At 38.9% G+C, this 18,732-nt stretch overlaps 1 protein-coding gene across 1 annotated transcript in view; it reads right to left on the bottom strand.

The window, feature by feature from the left end:
- The window catches only part of NDNF (neuron derived neurotrophic factor), a 34,080-nt gene that overhangs the window by 4,901 nt on the left and 10,447 nt on the right, over positions 1-18,732 (bottom strand). The window contains exons 2-3 of the mRNA XM_003271329.4: positions 4,857-5,045; positions 1,740-1,864 (exon numbers count right to left, since the gene is read on the bottom strand). Coding sequence (XP_003271377.2) covers positions 1,740-1,864; positions 4,857-5,044 — 313 coding nt within the window. The 5' untranslated portion in view covers position 5,045. The remainder of the gene's footprint in view (positions 1-1,739; positions 1,865-4,856; positions 5,046-18,732) is intronic.

Below are 18,732 nucleotides of genomic sequence, written 5' to 3'. Positions count from 1 at the left end.
AGAATGTTTGGCCGGGTGTCATGGCTCATGCCTGTTGTCCTAGCACTTTGGGATGCTGAGGCTGTAAGATTACTTGAAGCCGAACCTGGACAACAAAGAGAGACCCTGTCTCTATAAGAAATAAAGATAAAAAAATTAGCTGGGCATAGTGGCACATGCTTGTAGTCCCAGGCACTTGGGAGGCTGAGGCAGGAGGATTGCTTAAGCCCTGGAGTTCAAGGCTGCAGTGAGCTATGATGGCACCACTATGCTCTAGCCTGGGCAACAAAGCAAGACCCTGTCTCAAAATAAAATAAAATAAAATAAAAATAAAATAAAAAAAGAATGCTTAAGGTTCAACATATAGAACGTGCACCCAGGAATAACACAGGAATAGTGTTAAAGCTAAACTAATTTTTTCCATATTTTGTTACTGTAAGTATCAGATATCACACAGATATGAGTGTATAGATAAGTTTCCAGGGCTTGGTGAATGACTGGGTAGCTACAGTGAGAAGAAACCTTTTCCAGCTTATCACTGCAGGTTGAAAGTGAGCTATACAGAATTTCATATTCCTAAACTATGGGATAAACACAATCATCAAACAGATATATAAACATCAAGATTTGGCCAGGTGCGGTGGCTCACACCAGTAATCACAGCACTTCGGGAGGCCGAGGTGGGCGAATTGCTTGAGCTCAGGAGTTTGAGACCGGCCTAGGCAACAACATAGTGAAACCCTGTCTTTACAAAAATACAAAAAATTAGCTGGGCGTAGTGGCATGCACCTCTGGTCCCAGCTACTTGGGAGGCTGAGGCAGGAGAATTGCTTAAGCCCAGGAGGTGGAGGTTGCAGTGAGCCAAGATGACACCACTGCACTCCTAAGTGACAGAGCAAGACCCTGTCCTGAAAAAAAAAAAAAGCCCATCAAGATTTGTTTTCTGTATCTTGGTCTCTTTACTCTCCATACACACTTCCATAATTTTCCTAATTGCGATGTTTGCTCCTCTTTGTAACTACTATAGCTAGCCTTTGTAGATATATATACATAGTTATATATATATGTACATATATATATAAAGACTATATATATATATAGTCTTTTGTAGGGCACTCGTTGACAAGCCTTCACCTTTAACCTATGATGCTCTTAAAGAGCTTTCAGGGTGCCATACAGACTCTTCTCATTTCTCTTTTATTTTATTTGTTCTCCATCATCTGTCTTCTTTAAATGCTTAGCCCACTCATCCTACTAACTTTGTTTTCATCTTGGCCTTTAACTGCTACTAAATGCCTCTCTGCTTCTCTCTTTCCATCTCTTATTCCCTGGAGATCAGAGGTTCTTAACCTTGGCTGTATATTAGAATCACCTGGGGGGTGTGGCTAAAAATCCCAAAGTTCGGACCTCACCCCATTCCAATCAAATCAGACCTTTGCAAGATCTAGGCATCAGCAGTTTTTAAAGCCTTATACGTGATTAGGATGTTTAGACAAGATTGCAAACCACAGCCATAGAGGCTAGTCCAAACCTCTCCCCTTCTCAAGCCGTCAGTCCCCGTACCTGTCTCTCCTAACCTTTTATCAGGGTCAGTGTCATCTGATGCCACCCTCCCACTTCCCTTATCTCCTTCTCATACCTCCAGCTTCACTTGTGCACCCATGCTGCCTTTTCTTACTAACACACAGAAGGTTGTATGTTTCACAAGCTTTAAAATCATCCATTCAAAGGTCCAGAGGCAGATCTATCCTGCTGCTTACCTGAGCCTTCCCCGCTCGTGTCCTCTGGCAGCTCCTGGAGGCTCAGCTTCCACTCCAAAGGCGCATCACAGGGCGTCACTGTGACTGATAGTGGAGTATTGTCTTCTTCAACCACAAAGAAATACCTGTGGGAAAGTGGACCACTTTAGACCGTGGTAATTCCTTCCAACATTTACAATCAAGACTTACCAGAGAAATCATTTGGTTTTAATTTTTTTCATTTTATAAATTTTATAAAATTTTCATAAAATGTCATTGTATTTTCCCTTAACACAGTTTAATAAAATTGGCTATTTGACACAAAACATGACACAGCATTAACTGTGGAAGTCCAACAGCCCCAAGGATCTGCAACCACATTTATCATCAACAAATACAGTGTGAAATAAAAGACATTGAACCCAAAGTATTTTGAGTTAAAAATCAACACTGACCTGTTGTCTGGTATTATTTAACACAGGCCCTGCCATTGCAATTAAATCACAACCAAGAAAATTTCCAGGTTTGTTGCCCTATAGGTGCCATGCTTTCCATACATTTGGTGATAAATTTGTACATTAACTTGAGGGCACTCTGACGTAGTTGCAACTATTTCAAAAGAACATTTTCACAGCAACCTAGTTCTAAAGTGTATGTTTGGCTCTGGCAATATAACGCTGTATTCACATTTTTACATTAGTGACTTTTATTCATAGCTTTACTATTTTGTCTTTTTATTTGTTTGTTTTGAGACAGTCTTGCACTCATACAATTAAGGAACTTTTCCCTAAAGCTAAAATCTAAAGCTCCGATAGGACCCTCAGCTGGAAATCACATAGTACATTTGCTTTCTTAAGGAGATTCCTCTTGCTGCAGTTTTAAGGAATGATTTGGAGGTGGTGAAAGTGGATGTATGGGAAACTACTCATTAATTCATCCAACAAACATTCCTTGAGATTTATTTTAATCTTTGAGACTAAAGAAAAAGCATCCCTGAAGAAATGACTTTAAATGTGAGTTGGAGCAAAGGAGTTCTTTTCAGGCAGAGAAAACCACATCCCATAGACGGTAGGGTGGGTAGGGTTCAGAAACTAGAGAAGTCCTTTGCGGTTTGAGCACAGAGAGTTAAATGGGTAGTGACAGGACTAGAGACAGGTGAGGTAGGCAGAGGCCCTGTCACTACAGAGGTTTGTGACTCATATTCACATTTAAAGTCATTTCTTCAGGGATGCTTTTTCCAACTCACTCTGGATTAGGTCCTCTTATGCATTCTCAGAACGTCCTATACTTTTTACTTTTGGGCACTTATTGTTACTTGTGACTATATAATTGTATTACTATTTGATTCATGTCATTTTCCTCACAAGGGCCCTGTTAGGGTTCATTTGTCACGCCTTTGTATTCCTAGCAATTAGCACAGATTTCTGCATGTATGTACTTGATCAACATTTTAAAATAATTGAATTACTAAATGAGTAAATAAAACCTAAGAATCCTAACACCACGCTTCTTGTTCTAGCCTGGTTCTTATACCTAGAGTCTGCTTCTATCTGAAGATATAGAATCTGAATTGAAATATAAGTACTTCCCCCCAACCGCCACCATTCAAAGATGCTTTTGGAAATGGAGAACGGGAGTCGGGCAGTGGGCAGACAAATAAAGTGAAGACCCTATAAATGCAAAAGCAACTTATTCATATAACAGTAAAGTTAAACAATCATCTAGACAAAATAGATGATTGAATTGTTTACTGTATGGAAAGTTTAATGTACCATAAGCATTCCTGAACAGTGTCAGAATGCTTAATTTTTAATGCAGTCTACTTTTTGTGAGTAGAATTTTGTCCCTTTGGCCAGATTGCATGGGAGTTATTAACCACATAAACACAACTGAACCTATCTATATTACAAAGAAATAGGTACAACAATATAACTAGTTTGGCATCATGTAAGTAGAAGAGTGTTCAAAACTTGTTTGATTTTAGGTTTTATGTGAATAGCAGAGCTAACCAACGGCACGGAAGAAAACAATGTCCAAGTTTGTCTATTACCTTCTGTTCTCATTTCACACAAGGAAGTAGTTTATTTCCCAAACTATGTCTCTCAGAATATGATAATATTGGTTGAAGAAATATTATACTAATAAAACATAATGCATTAAGTGTGGTGTCTCATGCCTGTAACCCCAACATTTTGGGATGCTGAGGCAGGAGGATCACTTGAGCTCAGGAGTTAGAGACCAGCCTGGGCAACATAGTGAGACGCCATCTCCACTAAAAATTTTAAAAATTTGTGGGGCAAGGTGGCACACACCTATAGTCCCAGCTATTCATGAGATTGAGATGGGAGGATTGATTCGTCCCGGGATGTTGAGGTTACAGTAAGCCATGATCGTGCTACTGCACTCCAACCTGGGCAACACAGTGAGACCTTGTCTCAAAAACAAAAACAAAACTTCATGCAAACTCTTGAAGAATCACACATATTCATGAAAATTGATTTCATTTTAATCCTACAGAATCCTTCTTAGAAATATCCTACTGTACTGAGGCCGGGCACAGTGGCTTATGCCTGTAATCCCAGCATTTTGGGAGGCCAAGGAGGGCGGATCATGAGGTCAGGAGATCAAGCCCATCCTGGCTAACATGGTGAAACCCTGGTCTCTACTAAAAATACAAAAAATTAGCCGGGTGTGGTGGCAGACACCTGTAGTCCCAGCTACTCGGGAGGCTGAGGCAGGAGAATGGCGTGAACCCAGGAGGCGGAGCTTGCAGTCAGCTGAGATTGTGCCACTGCACTCCAGCCTAGGCAATAGAGCGAGACTCCGTCTCAGGAAAAAAAAATAAAAAGAAAGAAAGAAATATCCTCCTGTACTGAAATGAAGAAAATAATCATTCCAAAATGTAAGAAATGCAAGCATTGCCTCCTCCACCCAAAAGGAGATGACAATCAGCAAGAATCAAACAGCCTCTATTTCATAATTAGAAGTTGCACTGCCATGTTCCCCCTTACTTACAGATCGGTAATGCCATTCACAGGTTGATTTGTAAATTACCTAAACTAAGTCTAAAGGTTACTCTCTTTTTTGGAGGCATCCTTTGTGAGCTTTTAAATAAAGAAAATACTGCAGGGAGAATACCTTTTAGGTGTATCTCTAAAGAGATAACTGCTAATTTCAGCTCCATCTGGAATTACTGACGAATCATGAAAAAATGCCTTGTCCCGGATCTGCATCTGAAAAAGTTCCTCATCCCGGGTGGGTAACTTCTGGGTCTTTGAGCCGAGTGGAAACAGGAGCCACAGCAGACACCAGTTGAGCAGCACCATCCTGAGGCAACAGAAATGACTACTTTATTAGTTCTGCAGGCAGACACTCAGGCAAGTCACAGACTTTTTAAGGGTTAACACTATTTTAGCTTTGATGGAAATTTAGGGATGCATCATGAATTTTGGATACATACACATGATCTTGAAGGCAACTTTACTACATTTTTTCTTCAAACATTTTCACGATGTTGAGAATAAATTCACTAGAATTTCAGACATTAGAAAGATTTTGAAATGAAAAGACTCTTGCTACATTAACTTCTCTGGGTATTCAGAGAGAAAATCCTCACTTCATTACAGCAGAAGCCTATATGGACATTGTAGATAACACTGTATCAATGTCTCAAAGCTTGCATGAAAATAATCTCTTAAGGTCAGTTCTTTGAACTATTATAAAAGTTATACCAATGGTTGGTTGGTATCATTGCTCAGCAGTCAACTTGCTAATTGCTGGTACGGTTGAACTATTACATTCAACATAAATCACAGAGACTCATTGAGAACCAGAAAATCATCACTGCTCAATTATTTTTATTCTTCCCTAAAATCTGACTAGGGATTATACATATATAACTCTCTATATAGTATTGTGCTTTTTCCAAGATTAAATTTTCATAAGTCAGGGATTTTTATAAATCATAAAGTTCATCTCCTTCACAGATTAAGCAATTTGTCCAGAATCACAAGATGAGTTATTTGTTGATGTCTAGTTGTTACTGGGTACCAGAGTCTTCAACACAACGTTGACATATACATCTTTATCATTTTAGAAAATGGGCTTGAACCTCCACTCACACATCAAGCCAGAAAGGTGTATATTTAGAACATTTGTCTTAACTTCCAGCAGAGTACTTTCACTGAGTTACATTTTGGCATTTGTCACTGACTTCCATCAAAGATCCTCTAAGGAATGATGGATCATTCTCTACTGCACATTGCTGTAGGGGTGTTGTCAAAGACACTGTCTTCCACATGTCTTGGTGTTCCCAACAGGAAGCCCCAGGTAGGCAGGTTCCTTGACATGACAGGTCTCATGAAAAAAACTTTGCTTCCTCTGACCATTTGGTACATTTTTTTTTCTCACAGAAAGAAATATGTAAAGAATTGTTTTCCTTTACCTCTTTGACTTAACATACATCAAGGAATTAAAGCATTAGAGAAATATACTGTTTTTACATTGAGGTACTTTAAATAGCAAATATTTGTGATAATTCAAGATGAAGTGAATGCCAGTTTTATTTTTAAATAGACATTACTATAATCAACCTCTACTTAAAACATCACTTGATTTTAATTTTATCTTTCTTTGAATGCTATCAAAAATAGATTCAGATCACAAAAATACATAGTTTGAGAGAAATAAGCATTCTCTTTTTTACAATGTGGACATGAGAGTTGGATTTTTCACAACGAGCTTGTGCAAAAAGCATTTTACTTTTTTCCAAATATTCTTTTCAGCTCTGGCGATTTTCCATACAAAATATCTGCAGTGATTTGGAGCTATTACGTGCAAAGCACTGTTCTAAGTTCACGAGTTGCATTACTACTTTTAGTCCTCACAATAAGCCTGTGAAGTAGCTGCTATCCTACGCAAAAATAAAACTCCATTATGTAAGCAGAGAAAGGATACAAATACAGGTGGATCTGACTGCAGAGCCCAATGTTCATCCTCTGTAATATCTCTCCAGAAAGCCATAATAATTTATTACGAGGCTTTTCTTTCCCACTCTTATTTCTTAATTGTATTGCAAGTGTAAGAAAATTCAACTGAGAGCTAACAAACTTGATGTTTAGTTTCAGTTCCTAACTAGATGTGTGATCTTAGGCAATTCACCTAGCCACTCCGGACCTCAGTTTTCTGAAGAGTTTGGATGGGTGATCTCTAATGAGCAATGCTTCTGTGACTGAAATAAACTTTTCTTCCTAAAAAGCTGGCAGTTTAAGAATAAGACCAGGCCTTCTTAAGTTGCATGAAGTAATCTCTCCCTCAGATATCCAGATGATTGTCAAGGAGAAACCCAAGAGAACTTGGGGATGTCAGGGGGAGCTCATGAGAGTTGCTAACAGTAGACAAGGGCTATGTTTGCAAAAGATGGCTGGATGGATCAAAATCAAGACTAGGCTGATCTAATTTAACCAAGCAAGGACATGGTGGACTGACCTGAATGGGACCTCCCTCACCGCTCTCTGTCCCTCGCCTCTGCTCCTCTTTTGTTTAGAGCTAGCAGAAACTGAAAATCCAAATGGCATTTGCTATGCTGCCTCTGTTTAGAAATACCATAGACATGCCACATACAATTCTACCAGTTTATTTCTCTTTGTAGTACCATCCCCAAAACTTGCCTTGTGAGAACAGATGAGGCCAACTAAAGAAAATCTCTTTAAAAATAGCTAGAATTTCACTTTCTGTACTTGTTAGAAACTTATAGCAAACATGCTATCAGAGCACTTGAAAGCGAGATACACAGGCATATTTGCCTCAGAGCCACTGAAGGCTTACCTCCTTAGGCCCCATATTTGTCCACAAAGCTGCCAACCGCAGTGCCACAGTATGACTTAGCAGGACAAGCTGCCTAAGGACCCAGGGTATCTGGGATATTTAGGTCAGCCAGAGTTGGAAAAATAGTGTCAATTGATAGGAACCTTCCCTGCATCCTCAATTGCCCCAGGAAAGAACTCTCTTTTTATTAAATCAGATACTTATAAAAAATGAATTATGGCTGGGCACAGTGGCTCACACTGGTAATCCCAGCACTTTGGGAGGCCAAGGCGAGTGGATCACAAGGTCAGGAGTTTGAGACCAGCCTGGCCAACACGGCAAAACCCCGTCTCTACTAAAAATACAAAAATTAGCTACATGTGGTGGTGGGTGCCTGTAATCCCAGCTACTTGGGAGGCTGATGCAGGAGAATCGCTTGAACCCAGGCAGCAGAGGTCGTAGTGAGCCAAGATCACGCCACTGCACTCCAGCATGGGCGACAGAGCCTCCGTCTCAAAAAAAGAAAAAAAAATTCTAAGATAAAAACAATATAATAAATTTTGTTGTATACATGCCACATGCCAGGCATTCTTCTAAGTTCTTTAAATATATTATTTCATCTAATGCTAGCAACAACATTATAATGTAGGCATTATTCTTTTTTCTCACTTTAAAAATGATCAAAGTGAGACTTAGATAAGTAAGGTCATACAGTAAATACTATCTGACGTAAAAAATATGAACTATTTATTATAGGTGGCTTAAAATATGGTAAATCTGATTATTATATATTCTCCAGTTCAGCTACTTAACAAATTAATATTAGTAAACAAATTCAAATTATAGGATTATGCAGAGTAGGTGTTGGGAGGCAATTCTCCATGGGTCTCTGTGTTTGCTTTTGCAAGTACTTGGGAGCAGATGTACTGACTGCTTTTGTTCCACATTATCTTTTCAAGGATATTTGTATAGTGAGCAGCCTTGGCAGATAAAGCCTCTGAAGCAAAGAGCAGGCATGGCTACCACCCATTATAAAAGATTTCAGGTCCCTAAATTCAGGGATCCTCTCCTGTAATAAAATCCAGACACGGCCTAGTGCCCTCTGGCCCTCTTTGCATCATCCTGTGGGAAGTGGGGATCAGCGAGCCAGTGGAACAAAATAATGATACTCTGCCTGAGTAATACATTGCTCTGAGTAATAAAGTCCTTTATCTCTGGCCCAGGAGTATCTTGCCTTCTTCTAGCATCCATGAAACTATGACAGACTAATTTATTAGCTTGCAAGTGGGCTAAAATCTCAAGTCTTTCATAGTTTTTGACAATAAGCTTCTATTTATTAAACTATTTTACTGGTTTACCTACTTTATTGGCTCAGGTAGATATTTTTATTTAGACGATCACCAATAGATAATGGACTGAAACTTTATCTTTTGCTTTATCAAAAACATCATATTTCCCAAACTAAAATTCCATCAGGCCACATTTTTTGTTTCTGAAACAGTTTTAACCATCTTAATTGCTATGCCAATTATGGGCAAAGCACACTTTTCAAAAAAGTTTCAAAATTAGTATGCACCCCAAACACAGGAATTTATATTCTGTCAGATTCTGTTTCTATAAATATTATCTAATAACATGCAACTACTGTTGGTGAAAAACTTAAATATTAGGGAGCACTGATGGCTTGTTCAATTTGGTCAGGTTACGGGCAGAAGTTAAAATGTATTTACAAGAAGCACAGAATATAGCTAATCAAAAAATGACTGTGTAGGTACATGGTATATATTTTTACAACTTATATTTACTGATAAAAAATTGAAGCTTTACATAGATATTATTTAAATGGTGGTTTTAAGATTTTACACATTTTCCCCTAACAATAAAATGTTCTGTCTCAGATATATAGTTTAAGAATTAGTCATTGAGAATAAACAAATGAAAATTCATTCTTGTTAAGCATAAGCCTTAAATTGCTTTATAAGAACAGACTTTTTTTCTAAGATTACAAAAGTGCCCTCTAATGGCATAACTTTTCCTCTCATTTCTTTTTGTTACTTCTAGGTAGGCAGAGCTTATCTAGATTTAAACTTTACATTAAATAACATCAGTCAGAGTTTCACTTTAAGCACTATTTCTTTTTTCATGGCCATCTGGTGGATGATGTAGGAAATGTGTTTGCACAGCAACAAATCTTGCTATCTTTCTACAATTGAGGCTTTAGTTCAAACATAAGTTGAAAGTTGCTAGGATAATTCCAAATATTTTTATTTTGCTAGGCAGATCAACTTGGTTGCACGGTATCCACAACCCAGAAGAACTTGGTGGTGTTACTCTGTTACTGAAAAAAATTGACTTTGTTTCAATTGAAAAGTTCTAATGAATAAAAGATACAGATGCAATCTATAATTCTGCTATTTTTGTGTTGTCAAAGGCCTTCTTCATATTTGGCACAAGTCCTCAGATCCTGCTAAAACTGAGGTGAGAAAATAAAAATGACCTAATAATTTGATACAACTCAATCTTTAGAAAATAGATTATTGGTGATATAAGATTTTTCTTTGGAATGCCAATATCCTACAGGGGAAATAAAATTGTCCAAAGGTTAACCATATAGTCTATACTTACAAAGGTAGAGATGAGTTTGGATAATCCAAAGTAAATAACTAGTTTATATGGTGTATGAATATACACACACATATTTTTAGATCAAAATGTGGAACATTATGAGTTCAATCAGCTGATATTGGAGTTAAGGCAAATGAGTAGTAGTCCCCAAAGAGGAAACTTTTAAATATAAAAATGGAACATCTGCTGCCCACTTTCTGGTGAGCAGGTAAATACTATACAACCCAAGAGATATGGAGAAGGGATTCTTTCTAATGTTCTAGGACTATGGTGATGGGAACTTGCTTCTCCCCTTCATCTCCTCCAGTTTTAAAGAAAATGTCATGAATAGATTTAAAGCGTTTTTATTGTTCTGCAAGGAGTAGGGAGTGGAGCAAATGATGGATAATTGAACATGTACAAACAATTCTAAGCCTTTCTTTAGCATTAATTTAAACTTCATATTCTATGGAACTTTTAGATAAAATAAACTGTCCAACTGACCTGGCATATCCTTTTCCCACAAACCTGTGGAAATGCTTGTGAATTATAAAATGGTCAATGGCAAGCATTGTAAAAATTTAAAGGGAGTTTGAGTAATTCATTGTATCAAGTAAATACCCAGAATTACCTCTATCATCACAAAAAAGAACAACATACCCTAAAAAAATTCAACTTGCCCCAGAATGTCTATAGCAGTTCCACTGCTGTCATTTTGCAAAATTTATCTGCAATTACCTAAGATCAACTAGTCAATTTACCCATCGGCTTAAACCACTGGTTCAGTTAGTTAACATTTATTATTTGAAATTGTATGAACAGTGATAAGAAATAAATCTGGCTAATTTTTTTTCTTAAAAATCCACTAAATGGTTTTACCACATAAAACAATTAAGACTCTTAAGAGTAGACTCTTATTTCAACCACTAGAAAGCTTGTCTTTAATATTTATAGACTGCTATGTGGCTACATTATCTGAGCAATTCAAACAATTGCAAATCTGGTAGATAGAAAGTTCTTTCGGGCTTTCATGTAGAGGTCCAAGGCTTTCAAAATAGAAGACGTGATACAAATTAAGGCACTGTGACCTTTCTCATCACTGTAGCTTCCTCAGAACAGCAGCCAACAGCTTTACCTACCTGTGATAATATGATAAAAACAAATTCCTCCATCCCTCTGTCACCAACAAGTTCTTTGCAGAAATGTATAAAGGTAGTTGTCAAAAATGTCAAGCCCTTACACACTTCACATATTATAAAATTTAAGATCAGATTCATCAGTATAAATATAACATAAAGTATAAAATTTGAAAAAATATATAGTATCACTGAGATTCGCTTAAAAATTATCTAATGTGCCTCATCATGTGCAGGCCACGAGGTTGAAATACATTTACAATAACAAAAAATGATGGGCATTCTGATTTACTTGAAGCAAATGTGTCTAGAATAAATGGAATCTAATGTTTAATTAAAGAGAGTGGAAAGTGCATGATTATAATTTAGCGAGAATAATTTCAAGGAATGGTCTGCCACAGAGATTTCTATTATTTTCTTTTCCTTTCTAAGTACAAATATTTAGTCTTTTAAATTTCTATTTTTAAACTCAAGGGCATTTGTTTTTGTTTGAATCATCCATGTCACATTTGATAATAAATCTGAAGCATTTGGTCTAGGTGTAAGAAAAAAATATACGGCTTTGGTTAGGGGAAGAGCCGTGTGTCTGCCATGACTTGCTGGGCAGTAAGCGAAGGGGACTGCACACTTTAATACTGAATGTCCACCATGTGCCAGTGTGGATGTACAGATTCCTTCGAGGCAAAAATGCAGCAATCAAAAGTTGAATTCCCAAAAGTTGTTTTATTTTGTTTTCTTTTGCAAACAATGAAAATGTCTGAAGTTAGTTGCTCTTAAAAATCCAAATCTGTTAAAAATTTGAAGGAAATACAGCATATTATAGGCTGACATTTCCATACTTGAAAAGGGAGAAATAAAGCAGATGGAAGTAAAGGATTCCTCGTCTGCCCTGACGAGTGGTCTCTGGCACATGCTAGGTGAGCTCTCACTCTGCAATAACGTGCCAACTTCTACCCAGCCCAACGAAGTACAGCCGACATTATGTACAGAACTTGTGCACTAAAGCTCTCTAAATGCAGGCTGTCAGTACACAATGGCATGATTATTAAGGGTTTTAGAGTTCATTATGTCAGTAATCTACAGATTAGGGACCTGCACATGCATTTCAACTGCAATGATTCCAGCCTCCCTTAGCACTTCTCTAAATGACTGCCAACTTTCCTTCTGGAAGAAAATTAAATTAATATAAAAAAGCAATGTGAAATTAAAACATGCCAAGGATTCGAATAAAGTTTCCATTCTGTCACGCACTCCCTCTGAGTCTCATGATGCAGAGTTCCTAACAGGGATATCGTTAGGGCATTCTAATTTAAATGATGGCCAAGCTTACACAATCAGAATTACTTCAAAGAGGATCAGATTTTAAAGTAAGTAATCTTGTATTCCCATCAATATTAATGCCAATGAGAAGAATAATGAATAATAGAACTGGCCGAAATAAATGTCTCATTGATAGGAGTAGTCTGTAATTCAGGAAGCCAGACTCATTTTAATAAAGAAAGGAGTAGAACTCTTAAAATGTATCAGATGGTGGTTAGATGATATGACAAAGTTCAAAAGCAGTGTATGGGAGAATGCAAAGAAAAGCTGGAACAAAATACTAAATACCTTCTTCCTATCAAAATGTCCTCTATATGTGAAACTGAGATAGCTGGTATAACTTCCACTGTCTTAGGTGACGCTAATGATTCTTAGAATAATGAAAGCCCCAAAGGAAGGAATAATATGCTTGGTTGCTTTTCTTGCTTTTGTTTGGCAACTAAGCCTTATTTCCTGTTGATCTGCAACAAAATGAAAATGACTTCCTGTGCAACATTCCCCAAAGCAGTTTACAACCTGCATACCTCATTCTCTACTGAAATTTAGCTAAGATGGAGCATGGCAGCATGCCAGTAGCCTTCAGCAACAGCACACATCAGCCTGGAAGGTGAGGCATGAATTGTTGTTGTCAATAAAAAAATACTGAGTCACTGCAGTGTGCAGCACCATAAAAATTTGATTTTTTATAGCCATTTATCCAAGAAGTTAACTCTTCAGTAAGTCACTCCATGGATTTCTTAGGATACCAAAACCTAAATATGGCCAAAAGAGCAAAAATGAAGAGAATAAGAGTTTGTCAAGTATCAATGTCATACTCCAAACTCAACTGGGTACTGTGAGGTCTGAAAAAATATATATCTTAGGAACTTAGAATCTATTTATGGGGCAAAATGTACCTGTCCAGCCAACAGAGTCCAATGTCAGCATTTCCACTCATTCATTATTTTTTTTAACTCAATATCTATATAATACGTTTTTGCTACATGCCAGGTACTCTTCTAGGAACAGTGGTGACCTCAGGAAGTGAGTGTTCTAGTGGGAGTGACAGGCAACACATAAACAGATACACAAGAAAACACTATTGCTGCTAGCTATGCTAAAAATTAAAATAGGCTTCTGTGAAAGTGTGGTGATGGGCATTTTAGATTGAGTATTTAGAGAAGTTTTCCTCGAGGAGATGACATTTATGCTGTCATCTGAATGACAAGAGGAAGCCAATGAAGCAAATCAATGTCAGGAGAAAAAGCATTCTGGGCAGAGAAATAGCTGGTGCAAAGGAACTGAGGTTGCACTAAGCTTGAGGTACTGACAAAAGGAAAGGACAACAGTGTGGAACAGAGTGAGTGAGGGAAGAATGGAAGACCAAGTGCCGATCACATAGAGATTTACATCAATATTAAGGGGTTTGGATGCTGTTCTAAGTTTGTTGGAAAGGCCTACATTGCCAGCTTTTTTGAGACAGGGTCTTGCTCTGTTGCCAAGGCTGGACTGCAGTGGTGCAGTCATGGCTCACTGCAACCTCTACCTCCTGAGCTCAAGAGATCCTTCCACCTCAGCCTTCTGAGTAGCTGGGACTACAGGTGTGTGCCACCTTACTCAGCCAGTTTTTATTTTTTTAATTTTTGTATAGAAGGGATCTTGCCATGTTGCCCAGGTCGGTCTCAAACCCCTGGGCTCAGGTGATCCTTCCGTCTTGGCCTCCCAAAGTGCTAGGATTACAGGCACGAGTGGAAAGCTCTTTAAGCATGGAAAGGCCATGAAGTGATCCAAGCTTTTTAAGGAATAACCCTGTCTATTGTGTAGAAAATGGATTTCAGAGAAGTGGTAGTTTTAAAAGCAGAAAACAACTTCATCTTTGTGAAACAAAAAGATCAGATGAAGGCTAGTGCAGTTGTCCATGATACAGATGGTGGTTTTTTCAACTTTGTAGAGGAGATGAGGAATAATGGAAAAATTGGGGATATGCTTTGCAGTTGGATTGCCAGAATGTGCAGGTAAGTTGGAGGAAGGAAATGAGGACAAAAGAGGAATAAAAAATAACACATCGATTATAGGAATGTGCATATGATAAAATGACAAACAGAAAATACTGCAAAGGTGGAAGAAATGAGAGAAATAAGTTAGTCAAGCAGAATTTTCAGGTGGCATCAAATAGCCTGAATAGCTGTCTATCTTAGATGCAGTTTTAAAAACTGGTTATTATATTTAAGAAGGTATTAGAAGAGAGGAGAAAAAGAGGAAGGCATTCTCTTTAAATGACGAGAAACATAAATGAGGAAAGGCTACAGTGGAAATTAGGAGGAAGTGTGGCTAAAAAAATAAAAAGACTGATTTCAATTACCATGGTGGGAAATGGGATCTGCCAGATACATGGATGGTTGAAGAGACATATTAGAGAAAGGCAATACACACACATGCACACACCCGCCCCCCAGAAGTTGCTTCTTTGAACTTAAATTTTAAGTGAAGGGATGCATATTATTTGAGGCCAACCCATTTGTTAAAAGTACCCAGAGGAGAAAGAAGTCCAAAGGCATATTTTCGTCCTGGAAAGTGGTTGTTATGGTAAATGAGAAGGAAACAGAATTAAGAAAGACAGATACAGAAGGTACGAAGAAAATCTGACAAGAAAATATTACTATTTGGTATATGTGACCAGACTTCTTCATAAACTGTATCCAGACAGATAGGCTAAATAAAACCTGTGAACCTTCCTACAAACTCACACCTGCCAAATACCATATAACTTATGCTACTGGGCACTTACTTGGAAAGAAGCACCATCCCTGGAGGAATTCTAAAGGCAATGGAATAATCCAGAATGTAGCAAACTACACAGGCACCAGCAGGGAAGTGGCAGATGGTGAGCTCACTGAAGAAAAGACCAGGAGGGAATTGACTGCAGTCACTGAGACGGTTGAGAAAACCAGCCTAGAGAGAGTAAGGAAGTGACTGGCCGCGTCTTTAGGATGGACACCAAGCTTTGACGTATAATACTCTACAGGGCAGGTCAGCAATCTTTTCATACATTTTGCAATACACATATTAAATGCTCACTAAATACTGATGGATCAAATCGAACCATCACTATCTCTTCTGAATTGAGATAACTACTGGTTTTGTTTGCTAATAACAGCAAGGATAAAACTGAAAGACTAAAACAGAATACTACAGCAAGAAAAAAAGATTCTAAAAAGCTATCAGTCATTTCATTCAGGCACGACCTTGAATTTTTGTATATTTTCCATCTGTCTCAGGCCATATGTACTATCTTCTTAAAGGATCTTAAACATTCAAAAGGTTTTTCTAGTTCTACTCACCATATTAACAAGACAAGGTACTTAACATGATTCAAGTTCAAAGATGTTTCTGTTCTTATAACAAACCTGGTTTTAAAAACTGCCTGGGTGATTCAACTGGTGATGTCTGTTAAACACATGGGTTGCATCCTCCCTACAGTTTCCATCAAAGAAATCTTTTATAACCCAGCTTCCAGTGATGTAGTAAGCGATACCCACCAATAAGGCACTGACAACAGAAAAGAGCAAGTGTGGTGGGATTATGGAGTGGGTAATTCCACAAATATGTGTAGGGCATTTACTGTGTACTAGGCACTGCCTGATGTGCTGCGAATGAGGCAGCGAACAAGATGTGTGAAGATCTTGAGCTCGTAGAGCTTATACTCAGTGGATAAGAGGGATGAAAAACAAGTAAAGAACAAAGTATAATGAATATAATGATCCCAAAGGGCACTGTGAAGAAAATGTTACAGGCTAAGGGACTAGAGAGGACCTGTAGAGAGGTGAAGGCTGGGGAAGAAGGGGCCCTTCTAGGCTAAGTAGTCAAGAAACCCTCTCTGAAGAACGAACATTTCAGCAAGGGCTCACATGAAGAGTAAGCCATACAGAGTCACGGGATTTTGGAACCAGAAGGGACTTTTAACAGATGAGAACACTGAGGAAGAGACAGCAGAAAGACAAACACTGATCTCCCGGGCTTCGCACCTGGGAACCTGCCTCATCTGAGTTAGCTACAACCATCAGCCACTAAGAGGGACACGCTGCCAAGCCACGGGGACTGGAAGACAGGCACTGGCTCACCAAGACCCGGCAGTCAGGTCAGGTGAGGAATAACTCGCCAGTGTTAAACCCAGGAAGGACACCAGATGCTCTGACGTCCATTGTCAGATGAGACGGATTAGAGGCTCTCCGGCTCGCCCAGACAGTCCCCGTTGTCAGCACGGTTTTAGGCAAAGGAGCTTGGAGCTCAGCAACATAAAGGCATATCTGACAAAGCCATTCCACTGAAGGAAGCAGTTTGAAAGGTAGGAAGTGTTCCTACAGAGGGAGGATGCTTCCTGACTTTCCGGAGTGAGATACCCAAAACGGAGCGCTATAAAATCTCCGGGGAAATTCTTAATAGGATTGCGACAGTGTGGTGTTCACTTAGACGGCTTGTTATCTCAGCTCTCCCTGTACACTGTCAATAAGTCAACCAGTGTTTATTAAGTGCCTACTGCAAGTCCCCTGGGAACCTCAGAGGCCAATAAGGTGGAATTACAGTCCTCTGGTGAAACCAAAGACTTTGTTTCTTACATTATTTTCTCGTCTCACTTGATTTATAATTATTTTTATATTTTTCTTGTCCCTATAAAAAAGCTCTTCATGGGGCTTATATAACACAAGTTTATGAACAAAAATTACTTTTTACTCCCCTTTATATTCCCTACATAGCTGTTTTTAGTTTTCTTGTGTAAAGTAGGCATTAGATAAATATTTGCTGAATTACACTGTTTTCAAGAAGCTAACAGCAGACAGCAAAGCAATCTGAAATATCTCCCATCAGAAAAATTCCTAAGATTTCTGTATTGTGCAAAGAAGTTAGGGGCGGCTGTTTACCAAACCCTCAGGGCTAATTGTTAGCTTCAACTTCGTTCTCCTTCTGAAGCCCAGGCACCTAACCCTCAAGAGTGTAAAATAACTCAGCGGACACCTCTGCAAGCCAGACTTGAGAGTCAGGCTTGAATTTGAATCTGGGCTCCACTCCTTCCTCTGCCAGAATGCTTCCATGCCACTGTGACTGTGGGCAGATGATGCAACTGCTCCGAGCCTCGGTTTCCATGTTTGTTGACTGAAGTGAACAGCAGGTCCTGAGGAGGCGGCTGAAGCGTAAACGAAGATGCTGCATGAAAATCAGGACATGCCAGTGCAGCAGCGCAATCTTTCCAATTACGAAACTAGGGACTTCCATACTATCTGACCTTTCAATCCCCATGTCCTATTAATCCTCAAATCCTGCCACTCTACTTGCTGCATATTCTCCCAAATTTGTTCTCTTTTCTATCCAAACTGCCAATGCCTCAAATTATCCACTTATTGCGTCTCACCTAACTGCTCTCATACCCATTTCCAACATTTCATTCATTTTCTACAGTACTGACATTGGCATCTTTACAAACAAAAATCTGTTTCACTCTTTGAAAAAATTAAAAGTCAGATGGCTTCCCATTCCCCAGAGGATGAAGTCTATGGCCCATGAGGTCCTTCACTCTCAAGCCCTGCACTCTGCCACACTCATTTCCTACAAGCTCCTCACCCTCTGCTTCATATTCCCAGCAAGTGCCTCTAGTCTGGGCACAGGCCACTCCTTTTGCTAGGATGCCTTTACTGCCTCTCTGGGTGGCAAATGTCTACTCATTCTTTAAAACTCAGTCCTCAACAATGACAGAGATATTTGGCTGTGCACTTTTTTATGCTCATATTTCTATTGAAGAGGCTCACTTCAATAGAAATATGACCAGTCCTCCTTCATCGGGGATGGTCATCCTCTTTGGCTGAGTGTGCAGCTTTGGGAGGGATGCACATGGAGCAGGGAGGGAGGAAAGGGACACCCGCCTAGCCAGCCAGATCAGCTGAATCAACCCTGGCTATCAAATGGGTGGCAAATGTCGCAGCCAGATCGCCCTCACATCCACAATCTCGCAATTTGGAGAAAGAATAGTTAACATATCATTTCCTTTTCTTTCTCTCTGTCTCTTCTCTCCTAGCTCATAGCTCAGTGTCTCAGGTGACCTCTTCCCATGTCTGAGTTCCTTGTCAATTCAGGATTGCGTTTTCTTGCAAACACCTGAATTTATTTTTTGGTCTGTT

The sequence above is a fragment of the Nomascus leucogenys genome, chromosome 7b (genome assembly GCF_006542625.1).
Source record: "Nomascus leucogenys isolate Asia chromosome 7b, Asia_NLE_v1, whole genome shotgun sequence".
Taxonomy (NCBI): domain Eukaryota; kingdom Metazoa; phylum Chordata; class Mammalia; order Primates; family Hylobatidae; genus Nomascus; species Nomascus leucogenys.
The sequence above is the reverse complement of the archived record's forward strand: the minus strand, read 5'-3'. Positions and strand labels throughout refer to the sequence as shown.